The following is a 20672-nucleotide window of genomic DNA, read 5'->3' on the forward strand; positions in this document are numbered from 1 at the left end:
TAAAAAAGCCCTTATTGTTAAAGTCCTACTGCTTATTATTGTAAGGAACATTTGCCACTTGACTCCACTCGTCTGTGTAATAAAACATTTGAACAAATGCAGCCGCTTTCTTTTCTTTTTGTCCACTAGAGGTCAGTGTTTCTCATGTAACCTTTATTTTTATTATTTTTGCTCCTCTGGAGCTTTTAGTCCTTTTCTTTCCTTTTATGGTCGACATTTGAAGATCTTAGACTCACCAGTCTTAAATGGTTGTTTTTCTGTATAATCCAACAAAATTGACTTTATCCTCCAGGGCTGGGGGGGAGACACAGGCGCACATTTCTCTCTGTGATAATTTACCAGCTTCCTGAAACTGCTGATAAGCTCCTTCCTCAACATACTGCCTGTTGATTACATTGCAGGGGGGTCTGGAATGTTGTGCTGAACTTGAGATCTAAACAGCCTGGAGTACCTATAGGTGGCGGTACGCAGAACGTGCTCGGTACAACAAGGCAGGTCAGTGGTTTGTGTGAAAATGTCTGTCAAAACCACTTAAAGAAGCTTAAAAACCAAGCAGGACAAATGTTTCAGCACAGCGGATGAGGTGAAGACAGATTAATAGTTAAATTTATGGAGCAATAGTGTCGACCCAAGTATTCTGTCATGTCTCTACCTGTCCACACTCAGGGGAGATGTAGGGTGGGAGAGAGCAAGCCGGCACCGGTGAATTTGTCCTAATCAAATCCCTTCCACCAATCATCAGCTGAGCTGCCAGTGTGACCAAATAAGGATAAACGGGTAGAAGAGCAAAGGGAAGGGAAGGACAGGTTGGTGTTGAGTCGGGATGGGTGTGGTCCGAGACGGGGCTTCACACACTCATTAAGCCCACATACACACACTACCTCACTCGTACCCATGGCTTTGCATGGAATACGAAATGCAGCCTTTCTGTTGCATGCAGCCTCCTGATTTGGTTGATGCCACGCAGTTTTGCCTGTGGATGTAACTAAGGTGTAGAAATCCTTAAATAGGCACACACACAGAGGGTTGAATTAATGGAGGGTGTTTTATTTCATCCATCCATTTTCTAACACCCCTGTCTCCTAGTGGGGTCAGGAGGTGCTGGTGTTTGTCTCCAGCATGTGTTCCAGGCGAGAGGTGGGGTCACCCTGCACAGGTCGCCAGTCTGTCACAGGTTTTTGCCTTAATTGTTTTTAAAAAGCCAGAAGTACTCCTTGTATCTGAAGTGGCGAGGGTCAGAGGTCAAATTTGCTGCTCATATGCAGTAGGCCGAGTATTCTGGATTTTTTTTATTAATTTGTTTTAATCTGTTGGGGCTTAGATTAAAAAAAGCAATGTCAGACAGGATAAAAAGAAGAAGTAAGAAATAGACTAAAACATTACCGTCTGACACAACAATAAAGAATAATTCCTGAACTTCTCTGTCTTTTTACCAAAAGAGATTTCTGGAAGAAAGCTCTACCGTGGCAGCAGTCAGCTGGACATTATCAATCTTATATGATGCTGCTATTGATGTCAGTTTTCAGTCTGAAGATATTTTAAAAGTAATAATCTGGAGGTAACTGTCTTACGATATTAATCGAACACCTTCAGCGTTTTTACATTCTGAGCCACTGCAACCTCAAATTTGAGTAGGTTGTGACTTTACGTGGTAGACCAACACAAAGTAGTTCACAATTGTGGAGTGGAGGGAAAATGATATGTGATATGTTCATGAATGGTGTGAACATTTGTTTGTGTTTGTCCCCCTTCTGTCCAGGTAACGCCTGGAGCCACCGATCACACACTGCAACACAGGACATCCTGTACCCACAAGGGCCACCAAAAAAGGTCAGGCTCACGAGAAGTCACCATAGTTATAGGAATCATAAAATTACATACTTACAAAAATGCATAAAGCCGGTTTGGATATAGGCAATGTATCAATCTGAGTATCGATAGATATTGATAAACACTTGAGGCTGGGGTGGAGGATCACCTTCCGGTAGGACAACACTCCTAAACACAGTGAAGCGGTTTAGATAAAATCACAGGATGTTGGACTGGCCTAGTCAAAGTCAGTTGAAAACCTGATCGAGCTTAAACTGTTTGGCAAAAGAAGAATTAGCGCAAGCGTCGCTCTTGAGAAAGTCAGAGCAACTTTGGTGTCAGCAGACAGTAGTTTTTTTGGGGGGTTTTCTCTGAAGAGTTTTTGCGACGCTAGTGGCTCGTATTTTTGTGACAGTAGGCAGACAGGAAGGAGGGTGAGGAGAGGGGGGAAGACATGCAGCAAAGGTCGTTGGGACCGGGAGTCGGACCCGCGACGTCCACGTCGAGGACTAAGGCCTCCAAGTGTGGGGCGTGCTAACCCACAGCACAGTAGTCTAATGGGTTACTGATCTTTACGTTGGTTAAACACACCACATGAACACGCCTGCTTTCTGTATTCAAATGTTTCGGCATTTAAAGAGACAGAGGACAGTCTTCAGGTACGTCACCAGTTTCTGCACATTTGCTTATGCGTGAGCTGCTCGTTCCACACGGCCGTCTGTTTTCCATTCACTCCCTTTCTCACACTGGTGAACAATGGTGAATGGAGCTGCAGTTTGTTTGGCTCTGCTGTCACCGGTGTTTGCACACAAGCTGCCTGTCATCATGCAGGACAAGGAAAAAAATCCCAAGGTTTTTCTGCAGCTGTGTTTCTAGATCAGGGGTCTGTGACCGACCTGCAGCTGCGGAGCCACAAGTGACTCTTTGGACCTTCAACAATGGCCCTTAATCATTTTAACCAACAAACTTTCTTTATAAAATATAGATATAATAAGTTATGATGGAGTATTGGGTCCATGCTCAAAACAGATAAAGTGATGAGGATAAATTTGTACAAGAAAAGTTCAAATAATATGAGAATAAAGTCATATTTTGAGAATAAAAACAATAGTATTAGAAGGATAATATTGTACAAAACTGATAGTAATATAAAAAAATAGACTTTTAAAAACTCAGAAAATTTCCACGTTTTTTTCTAGAAAATTCAAAACATCTTCTTGCTAATTTTCAACTTATGGAGTTCAGAAGTGTCCAAGTTTTTTCCAGAACATTGCTGAGATTAATCTCAGAATTTCCTATTTTTGTGGTAGAAATGTTCTCCTTTTTTTTCCCGTCTGTCCACCGTGGTCTTACTACTCCGCCGCACCAGAACGGCTCGCATCACGCTGGTTTCATATCAAACTCGCTGGATGTGAAAAAAGTGTTTCCCTTGCAGTTTTGAGGAAAAACACCAAACTCGATCCGGCTGAAAAGCCACCTCATCCCAACACAAACACTTCTTATAAAAAAAAACAACAAAAAAAAAGAAATTTTCCAGATTTGATGTGTTTCCATTAAGCAAATTGACCAGAGCGTAATTCCAACTCACTCTGGTCAGTGGAAACACAGACACTGACTGTCACCCACGGTAGTGGAGGGCTGATGATGTGGGCTTGTTTTCAACCGCAGGACCTTGGTGCCTTGCAGTCACTGAGTCAACCCTGTATACCGAATTATTCTAGAGTCAAACTCGGGGCCGTCTGTCCGACAGCTCAAGTCTCAACTGGGTCATGCAACCGGATCTGAAAGCCCAGCGGTGCGTCTGCAACAGACTGGCTGAAAAAGAAAGGAAACTATAGTGGAGAAATGGGACTAATTTAGTTTCTCTTTAGTTTATTAGCAATGCAGGGGAGGATTTCAATTTGTTTCAAGTTTGAAACATGTCTCAGTAAGTCCGATAATTATTATCTGTCTCAAATCTTTACATATCTATCCATCTTTACGAACTCCTGAATGTAGGGGATGAACTGTAGGTTTCTGTTGGTTTCCAGATTCCTTGTGTGGAAAATCACAGTTTAAGACTCCCTAACACTCTTCATGCAATGACTAAAATGTATTTAGATCAAAGGTTGGATAGCTTAATGACAGTAGAGTAAAATGACAAAATGAATCTAATTGAAGTGGTTTTACCAGCTTAAAAATAGTAAGTACCTCTCTATGGTTTTTCATGTAATTTCAGACATTATTCTGAGTAAAATATATAACTATAGATATATATTTTCTTCAGGTCCTATTTATATTTCGAATACTGAGTTAATCCATTCTGGGTTCTCCTAAATATATTTCTGTAAGCAGCCTTTATGATAGGCGTGGTATTATGTGTTTTCCAGCCCCATAGGGCCACTTAACTGTTCCCTTCAGTTGTGATGACAATCCTACGCATATAAAATATGACTTAAAGAAATTTGTCTTTGTTATTTAACTCCTTGAAATTGGGCCTCTGTCTCTTTAAGAAGCTCCTTGTCTTTCTGAAAATCCGCCTTCAGGGAGTCATCACAACATGGCTCCTCTATTGACCCTTTAGCGATTTTTTATTTTATTTTAATTTCCCTGGGAAGTAGCTCTTATAATGAGCTCAACAGATGTGCAGTTCCACCAGGGGTTTGCTAATTGCTGGCGGCTAGTCTGAAGGAGCTGAATGGGAGAAATTTTTCAAATATTTCTCAAATATTAAGGGAACTCTCTAGGTATGTGTTTGATGAGGAAATAACATTATAACATGTTATAAATCTAAAAGAAAAAGATTTTACATAATACTGCTCCTTTAACAAAACAATGTTGCAAAAGTATTCACACGCCCTTTCAATTTTCCTCATTTCCGTTCCAATCCATCGGTGGTGGTGGCATCATGCTGCGGGAAGGGTTTCCCCCCCCCAAACACACTCTTTTGATTTTCACACAGTTCCATGTGACACCCACTGAATTTGTTGCGGTGGTTGCATGACAAAATCTCACGAGACGGTTTATCTGCCGAACACAATGTGGCTCTCGGTCCCGATCCACACGTTTGTTTCTCAGAAAGACAAGTTCTAGAAAGGCCCCCTAAAGAAATGCTCTCTCTTGTTCATATTCAAGGTATTCACTCTGACAAGATTCAGCACATCGCTTCAGGAAGACGGGGTGAGAGATAACAGGAGGACAGAGAGAATGAATGCAGGAGAGGGAAGAGGAATTCCTGCATGTACGGGCTAGCAGCGCTAACAGCTTGGATGCAAAATGGCACTTACTGCTACAGCATGCGTCCTCTGAGGAATGTCAAACAATTACAACGTCAACACGTCTGCATTCCTGCAAGAAGATGGCAGTGGTACATCTACTAATCAGAAGGTTCTAGTTGATGCCTACGTTAGGGTGCAGCAGCTGGTCAACGCAGTGGCATGCATGACTAACTGTGAGTGGGTTAGTGTACAGTATAACGAGAAGGCTTTACTTATCTTCTGATTCTCATAGGATGTGGCAATAATCCTGGAACGGGGGAGGCGAGCTCTCAAGGGGGAATAACAGATCCTAAACCGAACATTGTTCAAAGAGAAAATAACAGAGGTTAAATGTGATTCTCAGAAAAACGTTAAAAAGGTTGCTCTAAGACATGTAAAATTAGATTTCCACAGTTCACTTTAAAAAAAAAAAATCTTATTGGGGGTTTAAATGATGGACGCACACATAGCAGTGCGTGATCGTGAAATGGAAGGTCGGGGTTCTGTGGATTTCATTTTTTCACTAATTAAATCTGAAAAAAATGTATCATGTATTCACATTTGGCATGCATGACCAGTGTTGTGTCCTGTTAACACAGACCATGCATCTAAAATGAACATATTGAGAACGCAAATACATTTGATTTAGACAAATTAGAATATTTTATATTATTAATTATTCAAAGCTGAGACTTAGGAATTGGCAGGTTTACTTTATAAAAATGCAAACAACCTTCATTGTCTGATTGCTGTGTTTACTTTGTGTTTGACTTCTTTGTTATACATTTAGGAAAATAATAATTATGGTGTTTTTAACTAAAAAGGGGGAACTTAGCAAAATTCTGCTTAAGGCCCCATACAACCTGCGGCCAGCCCTGCTGAACCTTTCACGTCACAATTGTGCTGTTCTGTCACATAAAAACCCAATAAAATGCAAAAGTGTGCCGGTCCATGGGACAAAATGTGGAACTATTCCGAGGTAAGGACTTTTACAGGTCACTGAATGAATAATTTTAAATATTATAATTTGTAAAAAGCTTAATATATTTTCAGAATATTTGTTGAACAGCGGCCCGAACATTAGCATTAGCATATTCTGCCATGAGTTAGGGTGATAGCTGTATTACCACCTGTTCTCGGTAATACTGTAAAAATGTGAAATTTCTGGTCATAATACAACACATGACACAGAATATTAAATATTATAGCCTTGTGAAACATACCTCAGAAAATAAAATGGCATTTCAAATTAAATAAGTCATGTATAATTTTATTTTTTTTAATTTTATTTTAGCAACAAGTAAAAAAAAAAAAATGTAAAAAATACCCTCTGGGGGCAACTAGCATTCTCCTAGAAACCGTAATTTATTGATAGCTTTGGGTCTGCGGTCAGACGTGGCTGTGGAGGCGGGATGTGCCCCAGAGGAGAAGGGGTGGCGCGGCGGAGGGCGGAGCGGCTCCGCTTACCGGGCGGTGTCAGCCGTGAAAAACGGGACAGAGCTGCAGAGGCAGGCCGACAGAGGGTTCCATTCCCCCGGGTGCTTCCACCGAACTGCTCCAGCGGACTTCAGGTAAGGACGTGATGTTTCTTAAGGGCGTTTGAATGTTACAGCCCACAGCTTTTATTACTGCGCCACATCTTTTTAAAACAACATTACTGCAGCTTGAAGTTTAAAATTATGTAACATTTTAACAGTGTCACAAATGTAGTTTAGAATGATAAAAAAAGACTACTAAGTGAACCTTCAGCATAAACACCCAACCGAAATGTTAATATTATGGCTTTATGTGATATGGTAGCTTTTTCTTTTCTTTTCTTTCTCTCTCTCTTTCTGTAATTTTTGGTACCAGCAGCAGCGTTGACCCATAATCAAGAAAGTCATGAGCATCGCTGCTGCTGCTGAGGCCGGCTGGCTGGCTGGCTGGCTGGCTGGCTGGCTGGCTGGCTGGCTGGCTGGCTGGCTGGCTGGATGGATGGATGGATGGATGGATGGATGGATGGATGGATGGCTCTTAATGTGCCAACAGCATCTAGACTAACTCGGTGTTTCCTCTAGACAGGCTGTTTTTAACTGTCCTGGTGACCATGTTGCCGGGGGTAACCTCAGTGGTGACCTTTTGTTATTGGTGGACCAGTGTGGTCAGACTCAGTCAGATAAATGAATCTCTTGCGGTTCTGTCGTCACTGATGTCCGTGAAGTGAAAGACAAAACCTCCTATAAACAGTGACATCTTGTGGCAGTAAAATGCACATCTTTTCTGAGCGCACCCATGAAACAAGTTTTCATGAATTCAATAATAATAATAATAACAACAATAACAATAATACATTTAACACCAGAGATTAACTATCCATCAGAGAGGGATTGGAATAAGCAGATTTTCTCGTGCAAACATATTCAGATTCACTATTCAAACACCAGAATATATATTTATTTAGCTATTTGTTTGTAAAGAAGATTGGCAGAAGTGTAAACATATTTGTTCCTGCCACCTTTCTTTTTCATGTCTTACTTTGCGTCATTCTGTATTTAAAGATTTACTTAAACTAAGAGTTCCTCATCATTTTTTGTCTATAAATGCAGCAACAATGCAGTCTGATGTGCTTTTATGGTCTCAGTTAAAATCAAAGGAAATATGCTCTGATGATTAAATGAGAGGATTTTGTCATTTCCTCATCACTTCTTACTCTATCAAATAACTTTTAATATTTATTTTTTCTTCTTTTTTTCTAGTCATGATCAAGCTGCTCAGTTTTTCCTTTGATTGGCTCTGTTTATTCTGCTGCTCATTTTGGCTTGCTAAGGCAGTAGCTTGTAGCTGCCATGCAGGAGTAACATACTCACTGCTGTCTGCATGGTGGTAAAAATTCTCCGGTACCCATTATTCAAATAGTCTGGGAAACAGCATAACTGTGCCACACAACCTCCAGGTTTCACAGTCCCATAATGCATTTGTCAGTAGTGGTTTACAAAATGATCCCATGCCTTTCACCACTGGCACGTGCGTCCATTATAATGCGTTCCTTTTTGACTATTCGACCATCAGGTTTGCATGCTTCCCCTCAAACTAAAATCTCTCGTTTGTTTGTCAGGCTGTGGCTTCATTCAAACATGCAAAGGAGGACTCTGCAGATTTAGACATGGACAGGTTGACTGCAGTTGACATGCTTTGGACTAAAACAGCAAAGAGACATCACAAGCTCCCTTTTCTCCCTCAAATCTTCACAGATCTGTCAAGAGCAGCTGGCTTAGGGGGCGGGGCCATTTTAGGTGACCACACCCACTTAAAGTGGGTGACCACTCCTATTTTAGATGGGTGTCCTTTGAGATTGATGGTGAAGCTTTGAGTTACAAAGCTAGCACACGTTCAAAACAAACTCAGTCCGACAGTTCATACTAAAATAAAACCCATTTCTTATACTAAAATAAAAATATTGGAGTTAAAATTTCATGTAATCGTGAAAATGTAAATACATGCACACAATGAACCCATCATTTGTGTACAGAACAACAACAAGATGAACGGCAAGAGAAATTGGTTGTCTTTGTATCTGTCAGCCATACATGTTAGATAAAGAAATAAAACATTGTAAGTTCATCTAACTTTAATGCCAGTGGTAAAGAAAACACCTTGAGGTGAGCTTGGCTCAATATGAGGTTAAAACTGAACATAAAGGAGGTCAGATGGTGATGATTGGAGGTCATAAAAGTGACCCGTGTGCAGACATTATTGAAGGGTGTTGGTCATTTCACTCCTTCTCCATGTTGACCTCTGAATGTTTTGTAGTAGAATTATTGAGTTTCACCTGGAGTCACAAATTGGACATTAGCTTCTGCTTATTTTACTAATCTTTTATTGCATGGCTGGGAATGTGTTTTTAAAGAATTTTCTACTTCTGAATGTCATGGTTTTGTGTCATGTTGGCATTTGTAATGTTTTAAATGTTTTGATGTATTCTGTACAACACTTTGGTCCTTTTGACAATTTAAAGGGCTTTACGACTAAAGTTAGATTGGATTAGATAGAAAATGGTGCTGTCCTCAACAAGTGTTTCATAACACTTATATATCTTGGCTTGATATCGTACCTTTCAGATTAGATAAAAGTCAACTGGTCCAAAAGATCTCAGTCAATTCATCCATCAATACTTACACATTCCCATCTCATCCCATACATAGGAAAGAATAAACTTTGTACAAACTGAAGCACTGTTGGTAGAAAACTTTGTTATGTTTGTTATGAAAAAGCCAAACTGCAAAGGTTTGGTGGAAGGCTAATAGGACAAAACCCATCTGAACAAACAACAGAAATACAATTAACAGGCAGAAAAAGAGAAACAAGGTTCATGGATAGCGTTCAATTGAACTGAATTTGATCATCCAATGATGACCTTTTAGCTAATTTGTAATGGTTTAAGGTTGTATTAAAATGTTTGTCAATGGCTGCACTTCAAAAACACAAAATCTTACCAACTACTTCAACTATCTTAGCATCCTTGACATAAAACAAAACTTACACGATCCAGGAGCTTATTTTAAGTCACTAATTCCTTAATATTAAAGTACTTGTTCCACTGGATGATTATTTCACTCATAACTAGTACTTTCTCATCAATATTAAGGAATTATTGACTTAAAACAAGTGCCTATATCTTATTGTTATACTACTATAATAATAGTAACGTTTCTTATTTTGAACAGTGGTAAACTGTGACTGTGAGACGTTTTCTTATGCTAACAGGCAGTGTTTGTAATCAGGGAAATCTCAGTCCCTCTGCTCTCTGCCTCTATCACAGTCGCTGCTCTGCTCTCTGCAGCTAACAGCTCTCAAATCAAACCCCAACTAAATCAAATTCAGGACGGGGTCATCTCACTACCCTCCTGTTTCTGGAACTGGGCATCCACAGTAACACTTTCTGGAACATGATCTAAGCTTTCATGCAGCGTAATATGATAGTTCTTAGCTCATTCAGAGTGAATATCTCGCGGTAGAGGATGCATCAAAACAACTCAGTCTACAATGATCAAATATTGATAAGATCAGATGGAGCTAATAAGTAACCTAACAGAAGAACAATGATAGATAAACCCTAATATAAGCTATAATAATCCATTTCTGTAACTTCCATCGGAAAGCGTCTGATAAAGGCTGTATTAAAACAGTAGAATATCAGGGAACCAGTTCCGTCTAGCTTTGTCACAGAGGAATTTGTGCCGCCGTGAAGTGACCCACTAACAGAAAGAGAAGTCAGAGTGTGGCAGTCAGCTTCATGAACATCTGTCTCTCCCTCAGGTCAGCATGTCTGGGAAGGTGAGCGCCGAGCAGCTGGAGGAGATGAGGCAGTGCTTCCAGAAAGTCGGTGAGTTCTCTCTCAGATCCTGCAGATACAAGGGCATTTATCGTATCGTTTATCGTTTGTCATGGGAAATTTTTTTCTCACAATAGGAATTTATCGTTGTCATGAGACATTTCAGTTATTGATGTTGAGATAAAAAATCAAAACAAAACTGACAACATGCTGTCTTTGCTGTTTTCCCCACTGTTTGTTCCACGGAAGCATTAATGAATATCAGAAAATTTAAAAATAAGACTAAAAGTTGTTATTGTGCAGCTTAGTGATAAAAGTAACTTTTTAAAGTACGTTGTGTCCTGAAGAAGCCTAGTATAAATGGGAATAATTTTAAGAACATTATGTGTTTATGGCGCTGTGAATGCTGTGCCGTGCAGTTAGAGTCGTATATTTACTTAAAAAAAGAGTAAGAAATATTTTTTTAACAGAATCTTTATTATTATCACAATAGTACCACAAAATACTACAATATAATCCTAAGTTCATATCGCCCACCCCTACATCATGTTACAGAATCAATTGTTGATTTTACTCTGATAAAAATGGGCAAAAAAAAAAAAAGTGAAATAATTTTCCACTTACTGGGACTTTCTAGCATATTTGTATTCAAAATCTCGCAGTACATTCGAGAGGTGAGGATGCAGTGTGGTCCAACAGCACTTCCAGAGGGAATCGGGAGAACAAAAAGGCATGAATATCTCAATCTTTAACTCATCTGATCACAGCGCACACTTCCAATTGAAGTCTCGGTTGACTTCATACATTTCCAGTGGAAAGAAAAACCTCTTTCTTAGAGGACCCGTATGCATGTAAATACCGTGTAGTGGTATAGTGGATAGTAGCAATTATCTTGTATTTACAATGCCCATTGGCTACAAGAATTTATCCTTTGGGATTGTACGAAGTTGTAATCTACCGTTCGATGCTTACAACTTTATTGAGTTCTTATCTTTTGACAAACACATCGACTGCCGCCATTTTATCCGGAAGGTTCCAACAGCACTTGTGAGCAGCTGTATTAAACCTCTGTTTCCTCCCCTAACTCCATCCCTGTCTAGATGTGGACCACAGCGGCTACATCTGCGCCTCAGAACTGGGCGACCTGTTCCGGGAGGTGGGCTGTCCGTTGCCTGGATACCAGATCCGGGAGCTGCTCCAGAAACTGGACCGGGACAAAGACAGCCGCCTCAACTTTGAGGAGTTCACGGCTGTAGGTAACGCTAACTAACTAACTAACCAACTAACAACTAACTCACTCACTCGCTCCCTCACTCACTCACTCACTCAACTTAGTGGTTTTATTCGCTTAAAAGTTGAATGATAACGGGCTGAAATTTCACCAGTTTTTCTCTTTTGTTGCCATATTTAATTTATTGTTAAATCTCTCATGGATGTAAAAGTTAATAAGTACTAAATGATGGCTTATCTACACTTCTCTCCTTATAATTCATATTCTATTTTATTACTTTGAGTACCCATACTGAACTATTTATTATAAGCAAAGCTACCCCAGACCATCATGCTACCACCACCATGTTTGACCTTTGGTATGTCCTCTTTCTGAAACGCCAGAGATTTTTCTAAGCTAGGTGTAATGGCACACTCAGCTTCCAAAAGTTTCAAATTTGTCTCATCTGACCACTGAATATTTTAGTTGGGGATCTTCAAGATGTTTTTATTTTTGTCAAATATAAAAACCCTTTTTGTTTTATTTTGGTTTTGCTCCAAACTTTTCCCACGGAGGTAGATTCTGCAAAAATAATAAAATGGATGACCTTCTTTCCTTTTCTGCTTCTCAAATGTAACTTGGATTAAATCATCATCTTTGACAGGTTTTTACTCAGGTCTTGTTACATGACACTTAGTTTTGTTTTGTTTTTAAGAGATGTATACAAATATTCTCACCATTCCCCTCCTACGCAATTCTGCTTGATTCTCATCTCTCTTCAGTACACTTTCTCCAATTTCTCTCATTGCACTCAATTTCTCTGGTAGAACTTCCACTGGGCCCATCAGTGAGCAGAATGGAAACATGAACATTTTAGAGTTGTAGTATATGTATAAAGGGTTTTAGTTTTAACAGTGGCAGCAGAGGAAATGAACAAAATCACTGACCACGCTTCCAAATATGGAGTAATTATAGTCAGAGCAAGAGGAAGATGTTGTGACCTCACTTCCTACGTGTTTGTTTACAGCACATGGGATTTCTGGTAAGCTTGTGCGTTACAGACATCACAGCTGAACGTTAATCACTGGGTAAGAGCCAATTGTCTCTTGCCTCCAGTAAGTAGTCCAGACCCTCAGTACGATACCAAACGTAGAACAAAGCTCTGGGTTTTTACCAGGCTAGAAAACAACTAATCTGGGTCAAACTTTGAAGATATTAGTAGGTATTGGGAGTAGAACTGGAAAATGCTGTGTTATACCTGGTATTTTGTCACACTTACTGATGGATTGATATGTTGATGTACGTTTCTGCCCTCACTCTAACTTGCTGGGCTCGTCTTTCCCCTGACCTTTCAGATCTTCCAGGAGATGAAGGATGACAAAATGGCTCAGAGTTTCAGGAAGGCTCTCAGCAAGAAAGAAGGTGTCGTAGCCATCAAAGGCACCAGTGAGCTGTCCAGTGAGGGAACTACGCACTCCATCTCTGGTTAGTAGCTGCTTGAAACGGTCTGAGCCTGTAGCTCGTTAGGGTTTACAGTTCACCAGGTGATGTGACGTAGCACTTGACTTTCATTTCAGAGCAGGAGCGCTTCGCCTTCGCCAACTACATCAACTCATCTTTGGAGAAGGACCTGGACTGTAAGCATGTCCTGCCCATTGACCCTAACACTGGACATCTGTTTAAAGCTGTGGCAGACGGCGTTTTGCTCTGGTAAACCTTATCCATCACTTCCTTTTACCCCTTATAGAACCTTCGTTTTCATATTCTAAACTCTTGTGTCATTTCCTCTCATTTTTTGCCACAGTAAACTCATCAACTTGTCTGTTCCTGACACCATCGATGAGAGGACTATCAACAAAAAGAAACTCACAGCCTTCACCACACAGGTAAGACTCATACGGATGCATATTCACCCATATCTGGTTGAGTAACGCAGTACGTTCCCTCTGACTTTGGACCAACAGGAGAACCTGAACTTGGCTCTGAACTCAGCTTCAGCCATCGGCTGCCAAGTGGTCAACATCGGCGCTCAGGACCTAAAGGAGGGCAAGCCTCACCTGGTGCTCGGCCTCCTCTGGCAGATCATCAAGATAGGACTGTTTGCCGATATAAAACTGAGCCGCAACGAAGGTGCACGACACTCAACTGCGCCTCCTCAGATGGACTCGCTTGATACAAAGTTTCGTTTCCATGTCTTGTTCCGGGTCTGAACATCTTTGTGTTCACAGCCCTGGCGGCGCTGCTGCAGGATGGGGAGAGTCTGGAGGAGCTGATGAAGCTCAGTCCTGAAGAACTGCTGCTGCGTTGGGCCAATTTCCACTTAAAGAATTCGGGCATGACCATATCGAACTTTTCTGGAGACATTAAGGTGAGGAGACGTCACAGTGGGTGCTGTGGTTATTTTATGTATCGACACTCATGTTGGGTCGGTGAAGGAGTTTGTAAAAGTTTTGCACCCATTTTCTGCTTTCTGTGTTGGTCTTCTTAAAATAGAGTCTGTTTTAGCTGCACAGTTGGTAGAACTATCTGTGTTTCCATTACAAATGTGTGAGGAAACTTTGTTGATATTCTGCTAATGTTGAAAAAACACAAGTTTCCATTAAGCAGATTTATTTTCATAATTCCAATTTGTGCAATTTTTTGGTCACTGGAAATGCAGCTACGGTTGCCTTGGTTAATTGCTCTCCAAATTGCCCCTGGGTATGAGTAGGTTGTTTGTTCTGTGTTTCTCTATGTTGCCATGTGATGGACCGGTGACCCCTTCTCTCACCCAATGGCTGCTGGATTCCAGTCTCCTCAGGATATTCCCATATTAACAATGTGAAACTCTCTGTGTTTTCCTTGCAGGACTCCAGGGCGTATTTCCACCTGCTGCAGCAGATCGCTCCAGATGGCAGCAAAGAGGACGTTCCTCAGGTTGAGATCGACATGACTGGTCTCTATGTGAGTCTGCAGCTTCAGCAGCCTGCTCTCATTTTCCTCGGGGCGTCCGCGCATTCTTAGAGTGTCTTCAGTTTGTGGAAAAAAAATACGTTGGCCTTAAATACGTTCAGATTGGTCTCAAATGTTGTTGCCAACCCTTGCGATTTATTTATAATCATTTTTTGTACATTTCTTTGATGTTACAGGTCTTAAATTCCATTCACAATGGTCTTAAACGTTCTTTAAAAAGTCTTACATTTGTGTTGGTGAGCTCTACAGACACCCTGTTCCTTTACTTTAGTGATATCACAACATGAAATTGGTGGTCACGTCACGCGAGTCAATCTTGAATCTATTTGCGGTTCAGACTAAACCCACTTAAGGATGTTTATTGACGTGGCCGTTCAGGCCGAATGGAAGCTGTTTATCTTCTTCCTGCTTCCTGTGGGTTATTTTAAGCTCAGGATGTCATTCCGACTGGAGCGCATGTTATAGGCAGTATTTTCTTCACCCTCAGGTTTCCACAGGAGACCTGGGAAACAATTTGGAAAAACAAAATTAAAATGGAGGGGATTTCAACCTTAATTCCAGGAGGGCAGGAAAAAGGCAGAGTTTTCTTCATTTCAAATCAATCCACACGCAGCATTTTGCTGACTTTATTTCTTTCTTTAAACCTTTGCAGTCAGATTCAACAACAACTTAAAAGATCATTAGAGCCATCTTTCTTAAGTTAGTTGTCATACATAAAGGATTTAATACACACCCAAAAAGATCAGGAAAATGTTGACTGGCATGTTGGAAAGAAACGTATACTTTTTGTAGCCATCAAAAAGTGGTTAATCTGGTATAATTCTTGTTTCTTTTTTCAACAGAAATATTAGAATTTATTTTTAGTTCGTTAGCTTGCTAGCATTGACTTGACTTTTAGTTGTCGTTTGTAAATTTTCACTTGGGTCAAACTTCAAAAGATATAATATCCCAACTGTAGCCAGGGGGGGTTGGCCCTCTTCAGCTAATAGCTAACCGTCCTATTAGCTGAATAGGACGGTTAGCTGTTCAGCCACTAACCTGCGATTAGCTAAAATCCCAAAATACTTGAGCCTCTTTCTGGAAACATTTAGAATACCCCAATATGCATCAGTTCACACAATGAAAACAGTCCTAGCATTACCGCAGGAGCTAACATTCACAGACTTGATTATTTTCACTGTTAGGATGCAGCCACTCAGTACAAAGGTAATAAAATGGGCCTTCTACTTTGACTGTGTTACCAGCGACAACCGATAGCGTATCAAGAAGCATTGATTCCTAGGTGTGCTAGCTTCCTACGCTACATTTATTGTCAGTCCACTCTGACAGAAATGGTTAAAATCTACCAATAAAAGGGCAAAATTTCTGACTGAAAATAATAATACATATAATTGCGCCACAAGTATTGTTTTTCTTTCTTGTGCCAATCTTAATAAATTGTCATAACTGTCCCAATAAACAAATCCCAAAAAAATGTAAAGGTTTTTTTTTTATCCTGAAAAGTTCTTTGTATGTGTAATGGTCATTCATTTAGGGTTATTGGTGTTCTTTGTGGTATTTGTGAGACGTTTCTTGCTGTCAAACCTGACATTGTGTTTGTGTCTCCAGGAGCAAGACTTGAAAAAGAGAGCCGAGTGTCTGCTGAAACAGGCCGACCGGCTGGGCTGCCGTCAGTTTGTGACCGCCACCGACATCGTGACAGGAAACGCCAAACTCAACCTGGCCTTCGTGGCCACGCTCTTCAACAAGCACCCGGCGCTCACCAAACCCGAAAACCAGGAGTGGAATCTTGAGAGTAAAGCATGGATACGACTTTCTTGAAACTTTATTTTTCTCACCTGTGTCCAGATTTGTGTGGGCCTCATCCTCCTCCTTGACTTTGTTTTAGGTGAGACGAGAGAGGAGAGAACCTTCAGGAACTGGATGAACTCGCTGGGAGTCAGTCCACACGTTCACTACATCTACGGGTCAGTGGTTCTCTTTCTGTTGCGGGGATGTTCTTCTGTTCACTGGCTCATCGACGTCTTTGTGTTTGCATGCAGAGATCTGCAGGACGCCATGGTGATTCTGCAGCTGTATGAAAAGATTAAAGTGAAGGTGGACTGGGACCACAGAGTCAACCTTCCTCCCTTCAAGGGAGTAGGAGGAGGTCACTTAAAGAAGGTCAGTTTGGAAACACAGAAAGACTTGAGACTGTGAATCGGAGTAGATCCGAATGTGTTTGCATCTTTCTCTTCAACAGATTGAAAACTGCAACTACGCCGTGGAGCTGGGGAAGACCAAAGCCGGCTTTTCACTGGTGGGAATCGGAGGTCAGGACCTGAACGAGGGGAACGAGACTCTCACCCTGGCCTTGGTGTGGCAGCTGATGAGGAGGTTATTTGACTTTTCACTTTCTGGCTCACAGCGTCAGCGTCTGCTGAGGTGGCTGGGTTGCTATGCAGAACTGGAGAGTGGTGGCGGGGGGTGCTGTTTGTCCAGCCTTGAGTCTGAGTAATTAGCATTTTCAGAGGCTTCCTCAATTCTGACTACATATCAACTTCATGAGAAATTTGAGATTCGCTTTGAATATGTGTCATTTTTATTTTTAAAACATTTCAATATTGGTTATACTGAAGGCTAATAATAGTGACCGATATGGTGCAGGTACACTTTAAACGTGCTGGAGGACCTCGGACATGGAGAAGTTGCTGGAGACGATTTGATCATCGCGTGGGTCAATAAGGCTCTGAAGGAAGCCGGCAAGAGTTCCTCCATCAAAAGCTTTAAGGCAAGTGACACAAACCCATACAGTCCCTTTCCCAGAGCTTAATTGGGATTTTATGTGAGAGATTAAACTTAAAAAGGACATCAGTTTGAAGTGGAATCAAGAAAAAAAAACACCAACCAGAAAAGTCTTGTGTCATTCTTTAGACATTGTATAATTATAAATTACTCAACCCGTGTCTAATTTCCTCAAAGGTTTGGTTCAAAGATCCATGGGCAGCGATAGCATGTCCCAAATGTTTGTCAAACGTTTTTAGAGGGATTCAACAAGTGGTGGCCTCCACTAACTAAAACGTTAGCTATGCTAACCCTGAAACACGAGTCACAACACTAGTTCTGCTAATGCTAAAGTGCTACCCCCACATAGGACTTAGTAGAAGCTAATGCCAAAGTGGTACACAAACATGGCATTTAGTACTAATGTGCTACATCAATATGGTATTTAGTAGGAGCTAATGCTAAAGCGCTAAAACCAACCATGTTGATAGAATGTAAGGGGGCTTTCAAAACAATTCACATAATAAATTTTGGCCTTTATTTGTTTAATTAGCACCAGCACCTCTGTTTGTTTATTTCAGTGTTTTCTGTTGTATACTTCATAGATTTGTTACTTGCCATTTGCTCAATAAAGTTTCTTGAAAAAAAAAAGACATAGTTAGGAGAGGAAACAGAACTGTCTCCGCCCACTTCAAAATAAGAGCATGAATATAAACATCTGCCTGAAGATTTCTTAACAGTGGACAACCAAAGCTTTGTCAAACTTTATTCAGCTGAAAGTTTACAAATCATACAAGTAAATTAATGCTTGAGAATTTAAAATAAAAATAGAAAATCTAATTTAGAGGAAGCTAAGTGTACTAAATACTTTCAAAATTAGCAAAATTACTAAATCGCTAAGCAAAAAAATTAGCTCCGTTCTTAGGGCAGTAGTGGATTAGCAGAAGTGTCAATAATAGTAAATAAGCAGTTGGATGTTTGTGTATTAGGACAGCCTGAAGCTAATATTAGAAGTTTTGCTAATTTGCTGTGTGTGCCTGTTTGTTTAGGACAAAGCCATTAGCACCAGCCTTCCAGTGCTGGACCTGATTGATGCTATTCAGCCGAAGAGCGTGAACTTTGACCTGGTGAAAAGAGACAATCTCTCAGATGAAGATAAACTGGACAATGCCAAGTAATCACCTCTAACAAACCTGAACATGCAGATTAACAAATAGTTACTTTTACTTAGCAAGATGTTACCATAGTAATCCTATATTTACACCTTTCTTGCCCCAGGTATGCCATCTCCATGGCGAGGAAGATCGGCGCTAAAGTCTACGCCCTGCCTGAGGACTTGGTAGAAGTCCACCCTAAAATGGTGATGACCATCTTTGCCTGCCTGATGGGGCGAGGCATGAAGAAGGCTTAAAGAGCGGCGCGTACACGCCTACACACACACACACACACACACAGGAACTGTCTTCACCTGCTGAAAGGCAGTGAACACGGTGTAGAAGTTTGTTCTGACTTCCTGTCTTTAAACAGAAACAGGAAGTTAAAGCTAAAACGTCAAAGGTTCAAACATCGTTCTTCCTGACTTTAGCATTTAGGTTTAAAATTTATTGTTTGTTTCAGAGACCACTCGCTCACCTGTAGAGAAAAGTAGAAATAGTGTCTTTAAATATGAAAATTGTGACACATGGGGAACATCGGGGCGATTCTTTTTCCAGTTTCCGATTGTGTGACAGGTTTTTTCTCCTCTCTCGTCTTATCTTTATATTTTCCGGTTTTTTCCCATGATATCCTCATGTGTCACCGCTTTCTCAGTTCTGCTGTGTGCCAGCCTGTCCACAGGATAATCATTTATCACAATTAAGCCAATAAAAGAATGCCTTTTATTGTGAAATTTGCGGTCTGACAGAAGCCTTGTTATGTCATAGACGGCCTGTAAGCTGAAAGTCATTTATTAGTAAACCTGATTTTATTGGGGTAAGAGCTGGAGGCAGCGATTCTGCATGATGACTCAAACTGTCCAACAAAAATCCATCCAAAAGTTGTACTTTCAAAAGACAGGACAATCACATAAAAGAAAAATCAAGTTTCGGTATTTTCTGTTGACTTCTAAAAAAAAAGAAAAATCTTGTTGAAAAGTGTTGTACTTATAGCGAAAGATTATTTCATGCTGATTGATTTCGAAGTGATACTATTTTCGTAGAATATTACAACAATACAGTAAATAAATAAGAGCTGCAGGTCAGTCTAAGCAGAATTTATTGTTAATTTTAAATCTGTGTTTATATTCTCACCTTTATTAACACACCGTAGCTGTAATATCAACCAGGGGAAATGATTCACAACCAAGTTAAGAACGGATGGTGGAACTCATCATGTCGCTACGTCTTCATACGTTCCACTGCTGCTGTAGCTTCTCAAAACTCCACTAATATTCATTACAGTTTCCTGCCTTACAATTATTTCATTGTTATGTAAGTTGCTTTCAAATACTCTACTGAGAATGACTGTACAATCAGATCTCTTGTCTCAAATAAATACCTTTTTTTTTCATTTGTCTTTGCAGTCTTCTTTGCATTATTGTGGATAAATGTCCCAGGAGAATACATGTTATATGCCCAGTACATAGTAAAGCTGTAATTGTTCATTTTAAAAATGACCACAATTCACTGCATTTATCAGGCATAAGGTATCACATTTTTTTCTGTATTTACTGTACATATTTGATAGGTTTCTATGCGTCCAGCATCAGTTTCAGCCATGTTGATTTGGGTTTTGTCCAGAACATGCAGTTTGATGTCAAAATGTTACCATGTTCAGTTAATCAACAGATAGCATGAGACAAAACTCCACTGCTATACTGATGATCCATACATCTCGATGAATTCTGATGGGTTTCCTTAGTCAACCTTTTAAGCCAATTGGAATAAATTGAACTTTACAGCACTGTTTGATGACCATGATCGAATGGAACGTATGTATGATTGGATCAAAATAACGATTATAATAAAGTACTTTGAGACGACGTGTTATGAACTGGTGCTTAACAAATAAAATGAATTGAATTGAGTAGTCTTAGACCTGTATTAAAGGGGCGGTAGTATCTGATTTTCAGGCAAAATATTCAAGGCAGTATGAACTCTAACCTTTCCACTCGACGTTGTTCTGCTCTAGAAAGCAGGATGTGTGACGTTTCCATTCGCTGGTACCCACAGATCACCACTTCCTTCCTTTTGGTCTATGCTTCTATTATTTACAACTAAACATAATCTGCTGAGCGTTATATTTTTAAGTCAAATTAACCCTTTCATGCATAGTGGTCACTACAGTGGACAGCTATTTAAAAACCATTTTCTTGTGCTTCTTGTGGACGTTTATGTTATAAATGCACACAGAC

The 20672-nt window shown here is 40.3% G+C and overlaps 1 protein-coding gene across 1 annotated transcript; it reads left to right on the plus strand.

Moving 5' to 3' along the window:
* The first annotated feature begins 6439 nt into the window (after nucleotides 1–6439).
* Nucleotides 6440–19828, plus strand: LOC122837093 (plastin-3-like). The gene is made up of 16 exons (XM_044127187.1): nucleotides 6440–6616; nucleotides 10341–10407; nucleotides 11457–11608; nucleotides 12922–13051; nucleotides 13144–13276; nucleotides 13371–13452; nucleotides 13531–13696; nucleotides 13795–13934; nucleotides 14414–14509; nucleotides 16127–16313; nucleotides 16407–16485; nucleotides 16561–16681; nucleotides 16761–16894; nucleotides 17165–17288; nucleotides 18331–18455; nucleotides 18560–19828. Exons 1-16 carry the CDS (start codon nucleotides 6458–6460, stop codon nucleotides 18690–18692), a joined length of 2028 nt encoding a protein of 675 aa, XP_043983122.1. The 5' UTR covers nucleotides 6440–6457; the 3' UTR covers nucleotides 18693–19828.
* The last annotated feature ends 844 nt before the right edge of the window (nucleotides 19829–20672 follow it).

This window comes from Gambusia affinis, linkage group LG09, assembly GCF_019740435.1.
Source record: "Gambusia affinis linkage group LG09, SWU_Gaff_1.0, whole genome shotgun sequence".
Classification (NCBI taxonomy): Eukaryota; Metazoa; Chordata; class Actinopteri; order Cyprinodontiformes; family Poeciliidae; genus Gambusia; species Gambusia affinis.

What these genes read in the sequence shown, in the direction of transcription:
- LOC122837093 (XM_044127187.1), top strand. Translation starts at nt 6,458, where the DNA reads ATGTGCCCCAGAGGAGAAGGGGTGGCGCGGCGGAGGGCGGAGCGGCTC. An exon ending in CCAGGAGTGGAATCTTGAGA is followed by an intron (nt 16,314 to 16,406) that starts GTAAAGCATGGA and finishes ACTTTGTTTTAG; the next exon opens with GTGAGACGAGAGAGGAGAGA. An exon ending in GATAAACTGGACAATGCCAA is followed by an intron (nt 18,456 to 18,559) that starts GTAATCACCTCT and finishes TTCTTGCCCCAG; the next exon opens with GTATGCCATCTCCATGGCGA.